This window comes from Platalea leucorodia (assembly GCF_965183815.1).
Source record: "Platalea leucorodia genome assembly, chromosome: 5".
In the NCBI taxonomy this organism is placed as follows: Eukaryota; Metazoa; Chordata; class Aves; order Pelecaniformes; family Threskiornithidae; genus Platalea; species Platalea leucorodia.
The window spans coordinates 89,212,131-89,228,910 of NC_138827.1; the positions used below are offsets into that span (position 1 = coordinate 89,212,131).

At 50.2% G+C, this 16,780-nt stretch overlaps 1 protein-coding gene across 1 annotated transcript; it reads right to left on the minus strand.

Annotated features, from left to right (window-relative positions):
- Positions 1 to 192: 192 nt before the first annotated feature.
- On the minus strand, positions 193 to 14,022 carry LOC309590360 (uncharacterized protein; the record flags this gene model as incomplete). The annotated part of the gene is made up of 5 exons (XM_082311479.1): positions 193 to 9,161; positions 10,025 to 10,170; positions 11,903 to 12,525; positions 12,964 to 13,168; positions 13,948 to 14,022. The coding sequence occupies 5 exons, from the start codon at positions 14,020 to 14,022 to the stop codon at positions 8,366 to 8,368; spliced, it is 1,845 nt and encodes a 614-aa protein (XP_082167605.1). The 3' UTR covers positions 193 to 8,365.
- Between the last annotated feature and the right edge of the window lie 2,758 nt (positions 14,023 to 16,780).

Sequence of the window (16,780 nt, forward strand, 5' to 3'; positions counted from 1 at the left end):
ATTTGGTAACTCTGGCTGTTGTCTGATTATCTGTTGTTACTTGCTTCCCTGCCTGGGAGCCTGCTCTGAAATGTCACAATTTAGGTTCAGCCTTCAGCTGTCCTTGGACAATAACACAATTCCTCACTTTGGCTGTATGCTGGTCAGTGGCGCGCTCTTACGTGCTGGCAAGTGGAGCCTCAGTCAAGCTGCAAACAGATTTCATAGGCTTTTTTTTTTTTACTTTTAATTCTGACCCGTTTCGCCAAGTAAAACGGGAGAGGTATGGAGTTCATCATTACCAAATCCAAGACGTGGCAAGGTTCATCTTCAGAGCATCTCATCATCTTTAATGTTTCTCCTCGTCCTTTGTATCTTGTGTCACATAACGTAGGAGATGGTAATACCCCTCCTCTTTCACAGCTGAAGGAGATGAGGGTGTAACTTCCTGAGCCCCACGGCAATGAGACCAGCTTTCAGAGTAGTTCTTTCTTGTTGCCCCACGCCAGTGTTTGCTTCTTTCTCGCTTTAACCTTGTGGAGGTGGGAGGAAGGAAGAAGCCGAAGCCCGTTCTACTGCCAAAACCAGAGACTCGCGAAATAACACCCTGAGGCTCCGAGACACAGCCGTGCAGACCAAGGTGACACGGGAAACCCGTGGGAGCAGGGGAATTAGAGAAGGGTTTCCTGAGCGTCAGTCCAATGTCTCTCGGGTTGGAGGACTCCTGGCATGTGGGGCTGGGACGTGAGGCCACGTGGCGGGGCAGGTTTCTGGTTGCAGGGCAGGTGTTTGTTAAGGCTTTGCGCTGGCTTGTGTCCCGGCTGTTCCGGTTGCGTTTGGTCAGGCAAAAGGTCTGCTTCCTGATGTGGGATCCCATGTGCCTAACGCAGCTTTTCAGTCGATCCCAGATCTGCCAGCTCTTGCATCTTAAGTGGTTTCCAAGAGCTGGTGGAGATACCACAGTGCCGCACCACAGGTGCGGATACTGTGGGAGGGACAACTGGAAAAGCAAGTCTCTTAGGGTTTACAAAGTCTGCAAGGTGTGGGATCCTTCTGTCTAAGGCTCTGTGAAGAGCAAGTGCCTGAGAAAGAGAGACTGCAGTGTTGTGTTCCTGGAGGGTGTTTAGCAAACACCTCATTCGTTCCCGTTCCTGGGTTTTGGGAGAGCCTAGCATCTTCCTCTGGAAAAGCGTCATTTGCAAGAGCCAGGCTGCATAGTGCATTCCCAAGCCAGGTCTGGGGAAGGGAAAAAACTGCAAACTTTCTCCCTAGGCTGAAGCAGGGAAAGCTGGGGACCTGCTTCTTGTGGCTAGAGGTAGCCTATAGACCTCGTGGCCTTGATTGTGAATCTGCACATCACTCTGGTCCTGAATGGTAAGTCGTGTTTCTATCCCAGAGCTAGGAGCAGAGGGAAGAAGGGAAGACCCAGAAGGACTTGAGTCGGGGGGTCTCTCTTCTCCTGGGGGCAACGGGAGCAGGTCAGCCAGCGGGGAACGGCAGTGTGAGACAGAGCTCCAAGGGCTGCAGCAGCTTGGTGGGTCGTGATGAATCAGACGCACTTGAACTCTGAACAAACAACTCCTGTTGGTACTGAATGGACTGCGCAGCGTGCGCTGGCGGCTGGGAGGGGGTGAGTCAGCGCAGGAGCACTGGAGAGGCTGACTCAACAGCCAGCACAGCTCTTCTCGGAGCCTCTTCAGCCTGAAGTGTGTCCCAGGGAGCGCTCTCTTGGATTGTCTTTGTATTCACTCACTGGTTTGGTTTCTTTTTTTTTCCCCATCTTGACATCATTTCTGCGTGTTTTCTTTATTTCAGAAAAAAGGGCACTTAAATAGTTGATTAACTGCTCTTTATTTATAGCACTGCCTGTTCAGCCCCTGCAGATCAATGAAAGTGCTGACCTGAAACCTTTTGGGAAATAGGGGTGAACAGAGCTCTGCGGCACAGGATGGAGAGCAGACCTCAGGGCTCTCTGCTGGAGCAGACTAACTGCAGCCCGAGACCAGCAACCTCTTCAAACCGGCACTTGTTAAAGGACACGTTATCACCTCCAGACTGCCCTTTTCTACTGCCAGCACACATCTTTGTGCAGTGAACTGGATCAAGGAACTGATCTAGCCGAAACAACCTTTATTTTTCAGCGGCGTTTGCTCCCAATCCAGCTCACCACGCTGTCCCGCACACACTGTGCCAGTGTGCGGAGGGAGGCTTCTTCCCCTCCCCGTGGTGCCAGCTTGAAGTGTTCACTGAGCTGTAACGCTACATGGTAAATTGTCTGATTTTCTTGCAGTAATTTAACTGCTTCCAGTTCCGTTAGCATTGCCAAGGGTTTTCGCTTTGGGTAAATAATTTGCCTTCATTTCACTGCAAAGTGATGGCTTCTGTGCTGTAGAGCCCTACTCACATTTTGCAGCCGGTAAGGTCATTGCACACCGAGGCAATTAACAAGAGCAGAAAGTGAACGTGGATGACTCCTGGGGTCTGTGCGTGGGTATCGACCCGTTACTCATCAGCAGTCCATCTTCCCTCGTTAAAGTACCGTTTGTTGCTGGATACTGTGGTGCAGCTGTACTGGGGTGTGTGTAGGGGCTGTTCAGAGAGCCTCCTGCCTGCTGAAGTCGTGGAGAGTCACGCAGCAAGCGTTTCATTTTGAAAGGAATAGTCATTTATGGTATGTATCTCCTGTACGCATGTTGTGGGTCAGGCATGAACTACCTGAAGATGGGTGTCGCCTTGCAGGTTTCTCTGTGTCTCTGTTTATTGTCACTTCAAACTGCGGCACTTTGGCTTGCGCTGGTTAGCCACCACGGGAGGACTGCCCTGCCCGAGGGAAAATGGCTGTCCTAAAGCCAGCCCTTTCTTGAAAGAAGGGGGAATAAGCTCCTTGTCTGACTGCTTGCTCATCTGCACGTTCGCGCTATGGGTGTACCAACATCTAACCTCCTCCTTCTGGGGAAAATGTAAGAGCCTGAGCCCTGCAAGGGCGCTGTCTGCTCCCCAGGAAGCCTGCCGGCTCCCATCCCGGCAGGGAGAGCTGTCTGGCTGCCTCCAGGTCTGCACTGCGGCCCTGTGCAGCTCTCGCAGGCTTCTGTGAAGTCTGACGACCACCACAGCCTGTTGGAGGCTTCAACAGGGACTGCGGAAAGCCTACAGGGAAGAAAAAGTCAGATTTCAGCCCCTGTGAAATGGTCCAGGGCTAAAAGGCCTTGTGCTCTTCGCATGTTTTGGCTACCCCAGGCATCAGTCATGGGATCTGCTCCGTGACTTTCTTGTGACCTCCAGGCTTCCCACTGTCATCTGCCAGCCCTCCCCATGACACCCACAGAGACATTTGATGCGGGTCCTCCCGAGGACGTGACCACAGCACTGCAAGGGAGGTTCCTGCGCTAGGAGGGAAGGGTTCACAACCGCCTGGGGCTCCACCGCCGCTGAAACAAAGGGTTCCTTCGCCTGCTCCTACACGGGGCACCTTCCCTGGGAGGGCTGTTTGTGGTCTGGGTCTTCTCACCTGCAGCTGAGATCAGGGATGCAGAGCCTGAGCTGGTGGAGATCGCACTGGGGCAGGATTTGAGCTGGAGAGTTGCAAATTACCATTATGTTCATCCCTGCTAATGGAGCCAGAGCCTAATGCCAGCTTTTCAACTTTTCCCAGCGGTGTAACTGCTCCCAGTCAAGCCTGGGCAGAGACCCGTGCTGGAGGATGCTCTGCCCGTGTTCCGATTCCTCGTTAGGGTTCTTCACGCGCTGTTGAAGAGGACCCTCTACGTTCCTATCACTCAACTTTTCCATCCATGTTGTAGAAAGGTTTCCCTCGGGGGACCACCTTCAGCTTCCTGAGAGAGATGGCTTTTTTTCTAATGAGTGCCCTTGGGGCTTGCCTGGAGTTTTTGGACTGTGCAGCGTTATTGTCAAAACTTTGATATTTTTTTTTTGTAATTGCTTGTACCTGTCTCTAGCCATATTGATATTCTGCAGCAGCCTCTGCGAGACATAAGGCAGTTCCTTTGTCTGCCTGACTGGTAAGGCTTTTTGCTCTGTCATATTCCACTGTGGTGACAGAAGGTCACTCAATAGTGACAGATCTTTGAACATTTATCTTATCTCCATCAGGAGGACAGTCTCCTCTGTTGCTTTTGGTTCCAAGTTTTTCCAATTTCAAGTCAGAAAATGTCAGCCTAATTCCAGCTTAATCTCACCTGGTTCCCCAGCATACATCTAAGAGGAGACATGGCTGATATGAAAAGAGAGTTACTACAGCTGCTTCATCCGTGAGGCCTGGAGGGATATCTTTGATGTGGTGCTAGAAGATTTGAATTATCTTCCTTTTGAGGATGTTAGGGACAAGCAAGAGAGTGCAAGACTCACCAGAATCTCTTGCCGGAGATCTGCCTTCCTGAGACTTTAGCTCCATAACAGATTCATATGCATTGAATGATTAAAGTTCCCCAAGGCAGGAGATCTGAGACTATCTCAGAGCTTTTTTTCAGGATTTGGGATGTGCTGAGGTCAATCTCTTGGTCTCCAATGACAGCTATGATAGCTTCTCGCTGCCAGACCAAAGCTGGTGCTCCCTTTCAGCTGGTGCCCCTTCCCTGTCCTCGCTTCTGTTAAGGACAACCAAGAATGTACAAGAACACCATAAAAGAGAAGATCTCTGTTCACTAAAGCAGAAGTCTCTGCCCTCTAAAGTATTTGCTCTTCATCTCCCCATTTTTTTTTCAGGCTTTTCCACCCAGGCTGCTGACTCTTAAAGCAGCTGATCTCACATGGGCATCCTAATCCAGTGTTGTGTCTTCTTGTGTGTCTGCCCTGAGCACAAAACTAGGTGGCCTCTATGACAGAGACTGCCTGTTGTTGTTTTCCTGGTAAATGACGAGCAAGACTCATTCTAAATTCTTGTTAAAGGTCATTTACGAGTTCTGACAAATCAAGGGAGTAAGCTGACTTTCTCTTTTTTCCCCCTAACGTGGTACTTCCAGAGAGGCCTGCTTGTACTAGCAGGGTAAGTTCAGTGGGCTGGAGTCTTGAAAAGTAATCTTGTCAGTCATGACTTCTGAGAGGCATCAAATTATTACAAAGCCCTAGGATGGCCAGTTTGGAACAAATAATTGCTTTCTTGGCTTACAGACAACCCTGTTCCCAAGTACCCTGGGTTATAATAGCATTTCGTCAGGTTTGTTAATCAGAAGTGGAAAAATACAGCACAAGTAATCTCCAGGGCTGCCAAGTAAGATGTGTGTATGTGATACCGAAAGACCTGGAACTTCCCAGGAGAGGGATCATCCAGTTCAGAAAAGTGCCTGGGGATTATGGAGACCTTCTGCCTTGGCAGTGCGCTGAGACTCCTCACCTTTCCTGTGCAGGCTCACCCCGCAGCACGAGCGCTCGCGGGGCCGCAGAGATTGTGCTCGTGCTCCCTTTCAACACCTGTAATTTAAAGGCAGGCAAGCAGCTGAGTACACACCGGATGCATAAAAGATAAATAACATTGGAAGCACAACCTCTGTCTAGTTTGACAGGTTCAACAATCGGGCTGTCGCTTCCCGTAGCAGGCTGTCCCAGATCAAAGAGCTTGTACTGTTCCCTGGCCGCAGTTTTTTTAGGACGGGGCTACAACACCACGTACACGTCCTGCTCGTAACTCAACACCCGGCGATTATTTATGGACCTTCTTTTGGGGAGAGTTTGCCTGGTTCAGAGGAAATAGGCCATGATTACTAGGAGCCTGGCAGGCAGGTGTTTCCTCTGATACCTAGAAAAAACCTGAATCTGACAAACTGAACAATCATCCAAATGCAAGATTGATGCTAAATATCAGACCTTTTACATATACTTATTGTTCTCTAACCTTTCTGAACAGCCAGGGTGACTGAAGGTATCTTGATTTAAAGATATGACCGTACAAACAGTCCACGGCTGGTTTTGAGCGTGAATTGGTGTGGAGAAAAACACTGTGCTGGAAAGCAATTGAAAACTTTCCAGAAAGCAGCAGCTTTCTGTGGCTGTGAAAGCCACTCGCTGTTTGGATAAATTAAGCTATTAGGCTTACTGTTCTTAGGCCTTCCCTTACCAAAACTGCCACTGGCGGTTATGAAGAGAAGGTAGCTGTGCCGTTTTGATCTTGAGAGAGAAAACGAAGGTGCTACAAGCTGTTGCTTTTTGCGTGTCAGGTGAATGGGGCTTGAAGGCTGTTACATGCAGGTCTGTCATGACAGCGTCAGGGAAATCTTCCTCCAGCAGCTGCTCTGCTTAAGCATCCATCTATTTGAAAAACAAGCAACAAACTTATAAAAGCAATGCCTCGTGCTCGTCACTGGCTGTTCAGTGTGTATTTTGGGGGAACAAACAATTTATTGTCTAATGACTAGAAGTAGCTGGAGGGGATTCCAACTCACTTGAGGGAGTCAGGCTGCTGCCCTAACAAGCGTTTTGCCAGCTATTGCTCGCTACAGCGCTCAGCTGCGTGCTGCCACCCGCACACCTTGGGTACGTGTTTGTGAAGCCTCCAATGATGCAACAGCTCCCATTTCTTCAAGGACAAAAACGCTAGACAGTGCAGATGAAGAGAAATACAGCCAGTATGTACACGTCTCACTGCTGGTGTCTGCCTTGGTGCCCGGAGCGGTGGAACAAGCCCCGGCAGCTGTGGCAGGAGGACAAAGCACTGGGCACGGTTTGGAGGCCTGCTCAGGCCTTGGGTCACTGGTGACTTTACAAGACTAGGGCTACCTGCGTGAAGGTATGAAGGTAGCCTCTGTCCGCCTTCGCTTGTGCGCTCACTGATGCCGACTGATCTCTGGAGAGATGCACAATTAAGCTTCCTTGTGTGAATCCTCCTGTAAAATACATGCCTGTAACAGAAATATTTTGTTGGGAGTGAATAATACTGATTGATTGGCTCTGTCTTTACCGTGGGGGGATGAAAGAACATTTACAGGCTGTCCTCCGAGACCCACCGACCAAAATTCAGGCTCCCTTAGTTTAGCCTCTAGGGCTGTAATCTGGCCTTTGCTGTGTAAGTCACAGCGTGGCATTTTGCTGATCTTGTAATCGCAAGGCCGCGGTCAGTGGTAATGTCAGGCTGAAAAGGTTAAACCCTGTTTGCCTCTTTACCATTGTTCAGCTTCGAGTCATTTCCCTGCTGCGGAGCTGAGAGAGGCTGGACCTTACGGGGGAGCGCTTTTGTGGCTGCAGTTTCGGCTCTCACGGCTGGGGACTGACCTGCCCAGGCAGGGCTGTGGCCAGAGCATAGGACTTTGTGCCAGTCTATTGTTGTCTAGTGACAATTAGGGTAGCAGGCTTGTACCGTTCTCCCAGTCTCATTAGGAGTAGCCCCTGAATTCTGTTCAGGGGATCCAAAGAACAGACGTAGGCACATTGTTCCCCTGAATGCCACCCGTACTAAATGAAATATCTACTCCAGAACACAAGTATTGAAAAAAATACCCACCTAAAGTCATTGAAACATAATTATTAAAACCTTTTATGTTACTCTACAGTACAATGTAAATTGTTCCTTTCAGTTAAATTTTGAAATACACTAGATTACATCATTTAAATAATCGCAAACTTTTAAGTTCACTATTCGTGGTAGCAGAGCTATATTTACATACACTTCTGAGACATTTCAGATGCAGCATTATGTTCCAGTCCCTAAGTCAGTTAAATAACAGACTTTCAGTGGGAGTGTATTGCTCTTCCACAGGTTCTACACATATTTGAGGCGTACGTGTCAGAGAGCAAGAACTCCTTTTATTCTTGTCTGCTTTTTTTTTTCTTTGCTGTGTGCATGCAGCTGAATCTGAGCAAATTGATACCTACTTGATTTGGATTAAAGACACAAGACCTTTCTTTTTAAGCAAGTATTTTGACTGAATATACAGGGGTGAATAATGCAATATAGTCCTTAGGAGTAGCAGTGGCAAAGATAATTTTCCCCAACTTTCCTCCCCTGTTGCATAATACTGCACCTAATTTTGACCCTGACTTTACCTAATGGTGATGAAATACAGTCAATGGTGGAAACCTCTCTCATGTTGTCAAGACTGGCTTTCAACACAATCCATGCAATGGCAAGCATCATACATCATTCTCCCGCAGTGCAATATTAACAAGTTAAACTCAGTATTTTCCTCCAGAGATCTGCTCCTCGAGGGAAGCCCATCTCTGTATGTACATCAGCCACAAACAGGTTATGAGTCCCGAGGCTGGAGACCAGAATTAGGCTGTAATGCTTGCTTCCAGTGCTGCTAAGAGTCTTAGTGGGCCAGGCTCCTCCCTGTGTTGTCCATGGAGCAGAGCAAGTTCAAGCCACCGAGGCTCTTGATGGTCCTTGGCACGTGGCACTGGTCAAGCCAAGTCTCCCTGCGTGCTGTCCGTGCAGGGCTCAGGGCCTGGTGTGAGGGGTGCTGATCATGATGTTGGGCAGCGCGTTGCGCCGCTTCTTCCAGGAGCCCAGCTCCCTCGAGTACCGCCTGATCTGCCTGAACCAGTGGTGAGTCCGTGCCCGGTCGCTGTCCCGGAACACAAACGCCTCCCGCCTGATCTCAATGAGTTCAAAAGTGTCGTCGCAGTCAGGATCAGTGGAGACGATGCAATTACTCAGCCTCAAGGGCTCCCTGAGCAAATGGAACTTCCCATTATTTTTGTCCCTGATGAGTACCAGCACGGCATCCTTCACAGGCCCTGGCTCAGCTGACTCCAGGCTGGACTCGGACACGCGCTTCATGTTCACCAGGAGGAGGACCTGCATGTTCTGGAACTTCAGGGTCTTGCTGCCTTTCTTCACCCACTGGCCGTCAGGGGGCTGGGCCAGCTGCAGAGACCCCTCCATCACAAATCGCGTTTCCTCCCGCAGCCAACCTACAGTTTTGAGGGCGGTTTCTCTCATCTCGATGTTGATGACTTCCCTCTTCTTCTTGCTGTCCTGGCGAAAGGAGCGGAGGGTCCACGTGTTCCCCTCCTGCTTGGTTTTCATGTTGATGTGCTCCAGGTGGGACTCAATGCGGCTCTTGGCCTCCCGTAGGCTGCCATGATCTGGGTGGTACTCAGTGGTGGCCTTGATGATTCGGCTGAGCAGCAGTGGGTACTTGGTGACTCTTTGCAAAGGGGCCATCAGGAAGGACCTCAAATTCATCCGCCGCAGTGCTGTGTTGTCATTCTGGGAGACATTGAGGAATATTCTGTAGGGATTTAAGAAGAGGGAATGAAATGGTGGCTGTTCTGCCAGCAGATGCTGCAATCCTAGATGCAAATGAACAGTGTGGTGCTGACAGCTGCTGGGCACTGCAGCCCCCCCTCTGGTTTTAACAGCCTTGTGAATTCTGTCTTCTCAAAAACTAACAACAATTTCTGCAGCTGTGCTCAGCTGCAGAACAGCGATGAGGTGCCTGGGACACTAGCACATAACATCCTGGCAGTCTTCCATTAAATCACTGTAAAACAACGAGGGTGTGATCTTTCTCTGGTACACACTGATGTAGGCCCAAGGCAGACACATCAGCTTCTATCAATCAGATTACATTAATTTGTAGCTCCTTTCATCATTAGATCACAAAGCACTCTAAACAAGAATTTGGTACCATCATCATTTTAAGCTGTTGCAGTGGAAAGAGAGAAGTGACTTGCCTGATGTTGCCCAATAGGCCAGGGCTAGGAATGGGAAACAAATTCAAGTCAGGCATGCTTCACACAGTGGCTTTCCCCAGTGGAAATCCAAACCACGCTCTGGCGCACGGGCTGAGAGTTGTTCTCAGCTGGGTGTTATTTATTTGGTGAAAGTTCAGCCCAGTGGTCAGTGGGCAAAGACTGGTACCACAAAACACAGTATACGGCTGGGGACCAGCTGGCTGCCTCAGTGGAGATATCAAGGGGTTAATATATTTTGGAGAGTAAATTACTCTGCCCACCCCAAGAGAGAGCAGCTCATCACTGAAGAACATTAGCACCAAAACTTTGATCTAGTTGAGCTGATGAAGGCTTCACCCTCAGCCTGGTGCCTTCCTGTCCCCAAAGCCTGGAAGAACACACTCAGCCCTTTTCTCACCTGAGCAACTCCTTCTCCTTCTCCAGTGCGTTGAGCATATTCACGGAGGAGGACTGCTGAAGACAGTAGGTCTGAAAGGCTGGCAGCATGTTGACGAACTCTAGAAATATTTCGCCGATGCACACGGTCATCAGGTCATCGTCACCCTGCAAGCATACAGCCCCTGTGGGTTAGCTCGGGAGAGGCACAAGCATGGGGCCTGCCTTCAGTCCTATCAGCATGAACCTACTGCAGGATCTGGTGAACACCAGACCAGAGGTGGAACTGGGCTCAGCCTTCCTGGTGAAAAGGCAGTCCCTGCAGGTCCAGGGGGAAGCAGTACATGGGGAGGAAAAGCAAAGCTGGTCTAACTTCTGGCTCTTCTACACATAAGGAGACATCTTCTCTGGTTCTGTGGGCTTGGCCAGCTCACCAGAGCAGGGACTCAAAGGCCAGAGGCCAGACTGAGCCTGTGAGTCAGGAGGGTGTACTGTGGCCCTTCTTGCCGGCAGGTCTGCCATAAGGCTAATGCAGCAGTGCATAAATTCACAGAGAGCATTTAGGAGCAAATGGGCAGAGGAGGCCTGTAACTCGGGTAACAGACATGGCACTTAACAACTTCTGCAGTTGTTCTCAGCAACTGTTCTGGCTGGGAAGCAGTCTCCTTCAGTTGTGCTCTTATTGGCTACTTTGACACCTAAGTGAAAAATAAATGTCATGGTAAATTGTTCTCTGATTCCTGAATGTGTAATAAAATAAGGGAATAGTAAGAATCTGGTGCCACGTAATGCTCTTTTAGCTTTGTCTAGGTGTATGCTGACATGCTCTGCAATCACTACTCCTTTGAGCAGCAAGGGAGGGAGCAGCTCTCTGGCTCCTGGAGGCTTTTTAGTGCAGTACTGAGCTCTGACTGCAAAGGGAAACATGGAGAAGGAGACAGGGAAACTGATGGCTGTTTGTAGAAGCCATTGTCTCAATAAATTATTCACAGGGGACATCACACCCACAGTGCACATCTGTCTTCACTGTGCCAGGTGCATGAGAGTGGTTGCCAAAGTTGCCAGTTTTTGAGACGTGTCGCTCAGTCTGACATGCAGGGTTTCGGAGAGGGAAAGGAGGGATGTGTTTCCTAGAGAACAAAACATCCTGGTGAGACTGATACAGCAACAAGTAGGTTCTGGTTTCTTGAAGAAAGGAGGGTGTGGAGCTGTTTATGTGTCCTTTGCAGTGATTGTCTGCTGCTCTAGAGTCTTATTTCTATTTCTCTGCCCTCTGACCACCATGCTCATGGGGTAGGAAAGTCCCTTGTGCAATGCAGGGTGCATCAGAAGAAGCAACTGGTACACAGAGCTGTAAGAGCCAAGCGTCACCAGAGCAGGGAGCAGCCTGTGCTGCCTGGCCCCGCAGCCAGCCTAGAGGCAAGCTGCAATAAACTGCAACCCAAGGCAAATACACCCAAGCCAGCCTGAAGCAAGCCAGCTCAGGGTTTGGTAAGAGCGTGGCCTGTGAGCTTGGTCCCCTCCGTCCCTCTTGGCCAGACCAAGCTGAGCTCTGTGTCCCCATGCTCACACACTTATCAGTGTCCAAGCTAACTGGCTTAAAGCTAGCTTTGGTAATGGGGCAGTTAGATCCTGTTAATGGGATAAATGAGCTAGACTGCTGATGGCCTGCTAATGTCAGTGGCATTACCACAGCAGAGAGTGGGGCCAGCAGCTGTGACCTGGCACAGGCCTATGGAAATCACTGGTTTATAATAGCTGAGGGAGGAAGGGACTGGGCAGATGACCAGAACCCCGGAGTCCCACCTCCTGATCCCCTGCTCCATCTACGCTGCCTCACTAGTGCAAAACCTATTCCTCTCTGCCTGGTCTGGCCCCTGTAGAGCACGCAGCATCATACCTGGTCAAAGGCCTGATCAATCTCTTCCTGGAGTACCTCCAGAAAGTTCTCGTTGAGGTCGATGAGCTCCTGGATGTTGCTGAAGATGCCCAGGAGCTGCTCCTGGCTCAGCAGCCCAGCTGCCTGCATGGGGAGGTAGAACTCCTCTTTGATGATGCGCAGGTCCTCTCCGTAGCTGGCCTCCGTGTTGACAAACTCCAGCACAGACTCCTTGCGCTCTGTCCTGCGCTTGCGGCACTTCTCGCATAGGTCAGCCCGCCTCTGATTGCAGTTCTGCACATCCGTCTCCACTGGGAGGTCCCTTTCTCCACAGTCGGTGCAGGGACGGTGGGCTTCCCAGGCCTGCAGGGAGCTCAGTGTTTCAGATGCCCTGTTCCTCCACTTCCTGGCTGACATCTGGCCAATGCCACTATCTGCCCTCTCCACATCTGCTGACTTGGTCCGGGTGGCCTCGCTGGGATCCAGGTCGTCCCGGACATCGTTCACGCCAACAATCCCGCTGTCCGTGCTCAGGCTGCTGACATTGCTCCAATGACGTCTGGAGCGGAGGGAGCCGCGTGGGGCACGGCGGGTCTCATCAAAGCTGCCACCATGGCCAAGGTTGGCTTTTGCTACCACTGGACCTGAGAACAGACACAAATCATTACAGGCACTGCCAGCTGCACAGAGCTCACCTGAGGAGCTCAAGCTGGCACAGCCATGAGCGGTAGGAATGCTGGGGGGTGGGCTAGGTCTGGTGAAAGCAGGGCTGTTAGCTGTCTCCCCTCCTGTTTTGCTGCTGAGACTGGCGAGAGTCAGAAGTAACTGGCTCCTGGGTGAAGCCTGGGGCCTGTCGTCCCTGCACTGCCCACACCTGTGAACTCATTTGGGCTCTCTTCCCCTGCCATCTGCCAGGCAGGGACAGAGACACAGCAGAGTAGATCCTGATTTCTTGCATGCCTGGGTTAAACCCAGAACGCTTCCCTCCCCCAGGTCATTAGAGTCACGCTGTATTATCACCAGCATAGCGGGGCTCAGCATTTGGCCCATCAGCCCCCTCGGAGTGTGCAGAATGTGGGTACCGTAGTCTCGCTCCTGCCGACGCTTCTGTGCGTGCTGCCGTGCTGCAGCTGCAATCTTCAGCTCCAGCTGCTTCCTCTTCACCGAGTCTGTCGGCATAGGGTCGCTGAAGTGTGGCCGCAGACGGCACTCCCGCTGGGCCTTGGCACCATCCGTGCTCTCATGGACGATGTCGGAGCTGGATCGGCGGCAGCTGGGACTGGGGGTCTGCAAGAAAGGCAAGTGGGTTTGGAGCAAGGAGGTGGTCAAAGCAGCCAACCTGGTTTGCAGCCACTAGACTTCAGTTGCCAAAGGAGAGAAAAGGAAACTTGTCAACAGTGGGATTGTAAATGCAGCTGTGCTACATGATCATTAGGAAATCCGTCACCCCAGGTCCCTCTGTCTTGCCTAGTCCTAACAGCAAGGACCCCTCTCCCCTTGCTCTTGTGTAGCTCTGAGTACAGTGGCTCCATGGCGGCCAGATCACGGCTGTCAAACAACCATGAAGAAGTCAACAGCGTAGCCCTGGCTAAGGGCCTAAAGGGAAGGCTGAGCCTGACCTGCAGGGATCTGAGCTAGCTTGCCTCTGTTCTGTGAAGGTTTCAGCACTGCAGGGTCAGGAACTCCAGCCTCTATGCCTTACCTACATTAGCGGTTTGACCATGTGGGGACTAGGAGGGAGTCTGTCTGATCTCCCCGGCAGTCCAGCAATGAGGGGCTGGTGGCACACTGAAAGCCATGAAGGGGTTATTGCTGAACTCCCTGCAAGAGATGCAGCGGTAGAGAGGCAGGGGCACAAAACTGACTCACGTTTCATTAACTGTAATAAAAAAGGTGCTAGAAATGCTTCTAACAGAGTTTAATCGCTCATGGGAGTTAGTGTGATTTCAGATGCCAGGCTCCCAGCTTGCCCAGTTCCTACAACAAAGGGATCCTTTAGAGCTTCTGACAAGAAAAAAAATCCTTGAACACATGCCCAAGATAAGAGGGGAATTCCTCTCCCTTACATTCCCTGCAGGTGGAGTGTCGCTGGATGTCTCATTGCTTGGCTTGTCTTCCCAGGTCTCTGTTGCCATGGACATCGCTGTGGGCTGCTGGCTGTCCTCCGGAGGTGGGATATCAGCTTCCCTCAGATCACACTGTCCCTTGGAGGGGGATTTGGCAGCAGTCTCAGCATTGCAGCTGCAGGGGAAGAAGCAGACTCTGATGAACATCACGTATGCAGTTCACCTGCTGTTCCTGACAGAGATGAGACTGAGCAGCAAGCCCAGGTTCGAATAACCAGCCGCAACAGTTCAGGGAAAGTGCAGGCAGGAATCTAGACTGGTTGGCATGGATGGCTCTGTGTGTGTTTCAGGGACTCTAAACACAGCTCAATTATAGCAGTGCCAATTGGGTAATTGCACTCATGCCAGCATCAGTCTGGGATATCAAGTCTCGGGTGTTCACAGGGTATTTTTGTGTCCATAAAACATGAGGTTCTCCCATAGGGACCATAAAAATCTCTTTCTAAGTAGGCCATATCCATATTTGCTGCTATTTAAAGAGATGTTGTCAACACAGAAACCATATTGCTCATCTGGAAGAAAATCACCTGCTAAAAACCATAATACTTTGAAGAGATTAGAGGATTAAAGGAGCTTTCCCTCTGTTTTTCATCTCATATGATCCCAAGCCCACTGAAACCACTGGAAAGATTCCCTCGGCTTTCAGTGAACTCAGGATCAGGCTTTTTGGTGCACTTAAGCATCCTGAAAAGATTGGCAGAGTCTGTTGTTCTCACTTGGCAATTCTGGGATGCTCTTATTCACGGCTGTCTGGTGCTAACAAGGGCCTGGCCTGGCTGATACAGGCAGCCCATTCCAACCCCACGTTCCCCTCTCTGTAGACAACACCACCTCTCCAGACAGACACAGTCTGGTGCAAAACCGCTGACTTGACAGAGTAGTTGACAGGCTGTAGTTTGTGATACTACTTGTGATATATTTTTTTTAACAGGCTCTCTAAGACACCTTATTTCCATGCATAATGAAGCCTGCTTGGAAGAATATTAATTTTTTCATTCTGGGCTTACTTAATTTTTATGGGCTTGGATTCCTTTAAAAAGAAAAGTTGTCAGGACCGGATACGGATGCTTGTACATAGAGGAAGCCCGTGTCTGGAACATATTTCAGGTTATGCATGTAGTTTATGCTTAACAAAAGTCTCCCATGACAAAAATCTGCTTCTTCTTAAAGGCTTCACTTGTGAACTTATGCTGGTAGGTCATACTGCTAATGTGCAATTCCAACACTGTCAGCTACAAGCAAACACATGAGACAGATGGGCATTTTCCTTACAATGAATGGCAGTTGGCTCCGATAACAAGCCATCAGCCAACACTGAAATCACTGAAGAGGGAACAAATCTCCCAGAACACAAACTGGCTCTGTTGTCAGGCCAGAAAAGTTGGTTTGCAACTTTCCAGCTGATGCTTTTTCATCTTCCTCCATTTATGCTTTCAGGTCCCAGCTGACACTACCAGAGGATTTACGGACTTGAAAAGAGTTCAGCCACGGCTGTGCAGCAATGGCACAGGCCTAACAGCAGGTTCCTGGCTTTTACTTTTTGCTGTGCTCACTCCCTGCCACGTGGATCTGGAAGCGTCACTTCACCCCTCCAGGCCTCTTCTCCCCAGCCTGTAGAAAGGGGATACCAAGAGCAGCGCTGCCACGGAGCAGTCTGGAGTACGGACTGCATTATCCCCCTTACAGGCCTGCAGTAAGAGCAGTGCAGGCACACAGCAAGGCTGTGCTCCCACCATGGTACTGTCCTGGCCCAGTCCGGCTTAAGAGGTTCCTGTCTCCTTCCTCTCATCCCCAGCCACATTTGGGGTACCACTCCTTCAGCCGGCCCAGTGTAACTCTGTGTGGCCATGACCTAAAATCAGTCTTGAAATGATCCGGGTTTAAAAAAATATCCTCCCTCAGGTATTCCCAGCCAGATCATTTCATCGACGTTTCATTGAGTTGGGTAAAGTATGACCAGTTCAGCTGGGCACAGCTGTGGGAGGGAAGGCAGACGTTAAGGAGGAAGAAAACTCTTGAAGAGAATCTGCCATTGCCAGAAAACCATTTCCTAAAGCTGCTCCTGCTCAAACAGCTTCTGGTTGAAACGTGCAAAAAGAAGGGACCATGCTGAGGCACAGAGAGGCAACGGGATGTGTCCACGGTCAGTAGCAGAGCTCAGAGCTGGAATATTATCTTCTCCTCTTGATCACACCACCTCCCACCATACAGACCACACTCCCAGAGAGAAGCTGAGCTTTCATTTGTCATTTTTACAGTGCTTCAAGATCATCCACTTACACATGGGAAGTACTCCAGAGTATTACTGCTCCTCTAAGTGAAGCTGACAGCAGCTCTCTGCTGATAAGGTCTGTGGACCAGATGCCATTGCTTATTGTGGTTTCCATAACCTAACAGGGATATTTTTAAAAAACCTCCAGATGTGACCTGCAGTGGGAAAAAAAGCCAATGCTACCCAGAGAGCTGAGCTAAGGAAGTGTGGCTGGAGACTGAGAAATTCAACCCACCCCATGGCTGGTCAGCTAGAGGTACAGGTTCTTTCTGAATGTCCTTTTAAACCTCCGGGCCGTCATCTCTGAATCTCATGGAAGCAGAGGCACTGGGTGTCTGGCGTACAACTGGAAATGCACCTGCTTTCCTTCACAGTCTCTGTACGATTCTTCATGGTTGTATCATTGTCCAGGCCTGCAGTTCTCAGCCCTTTCCACATGTTCCTGACTCTTTCTGACTAAATGGAAACATTTTTGTCCACTCTCTCCCTGCTGGCACCTGC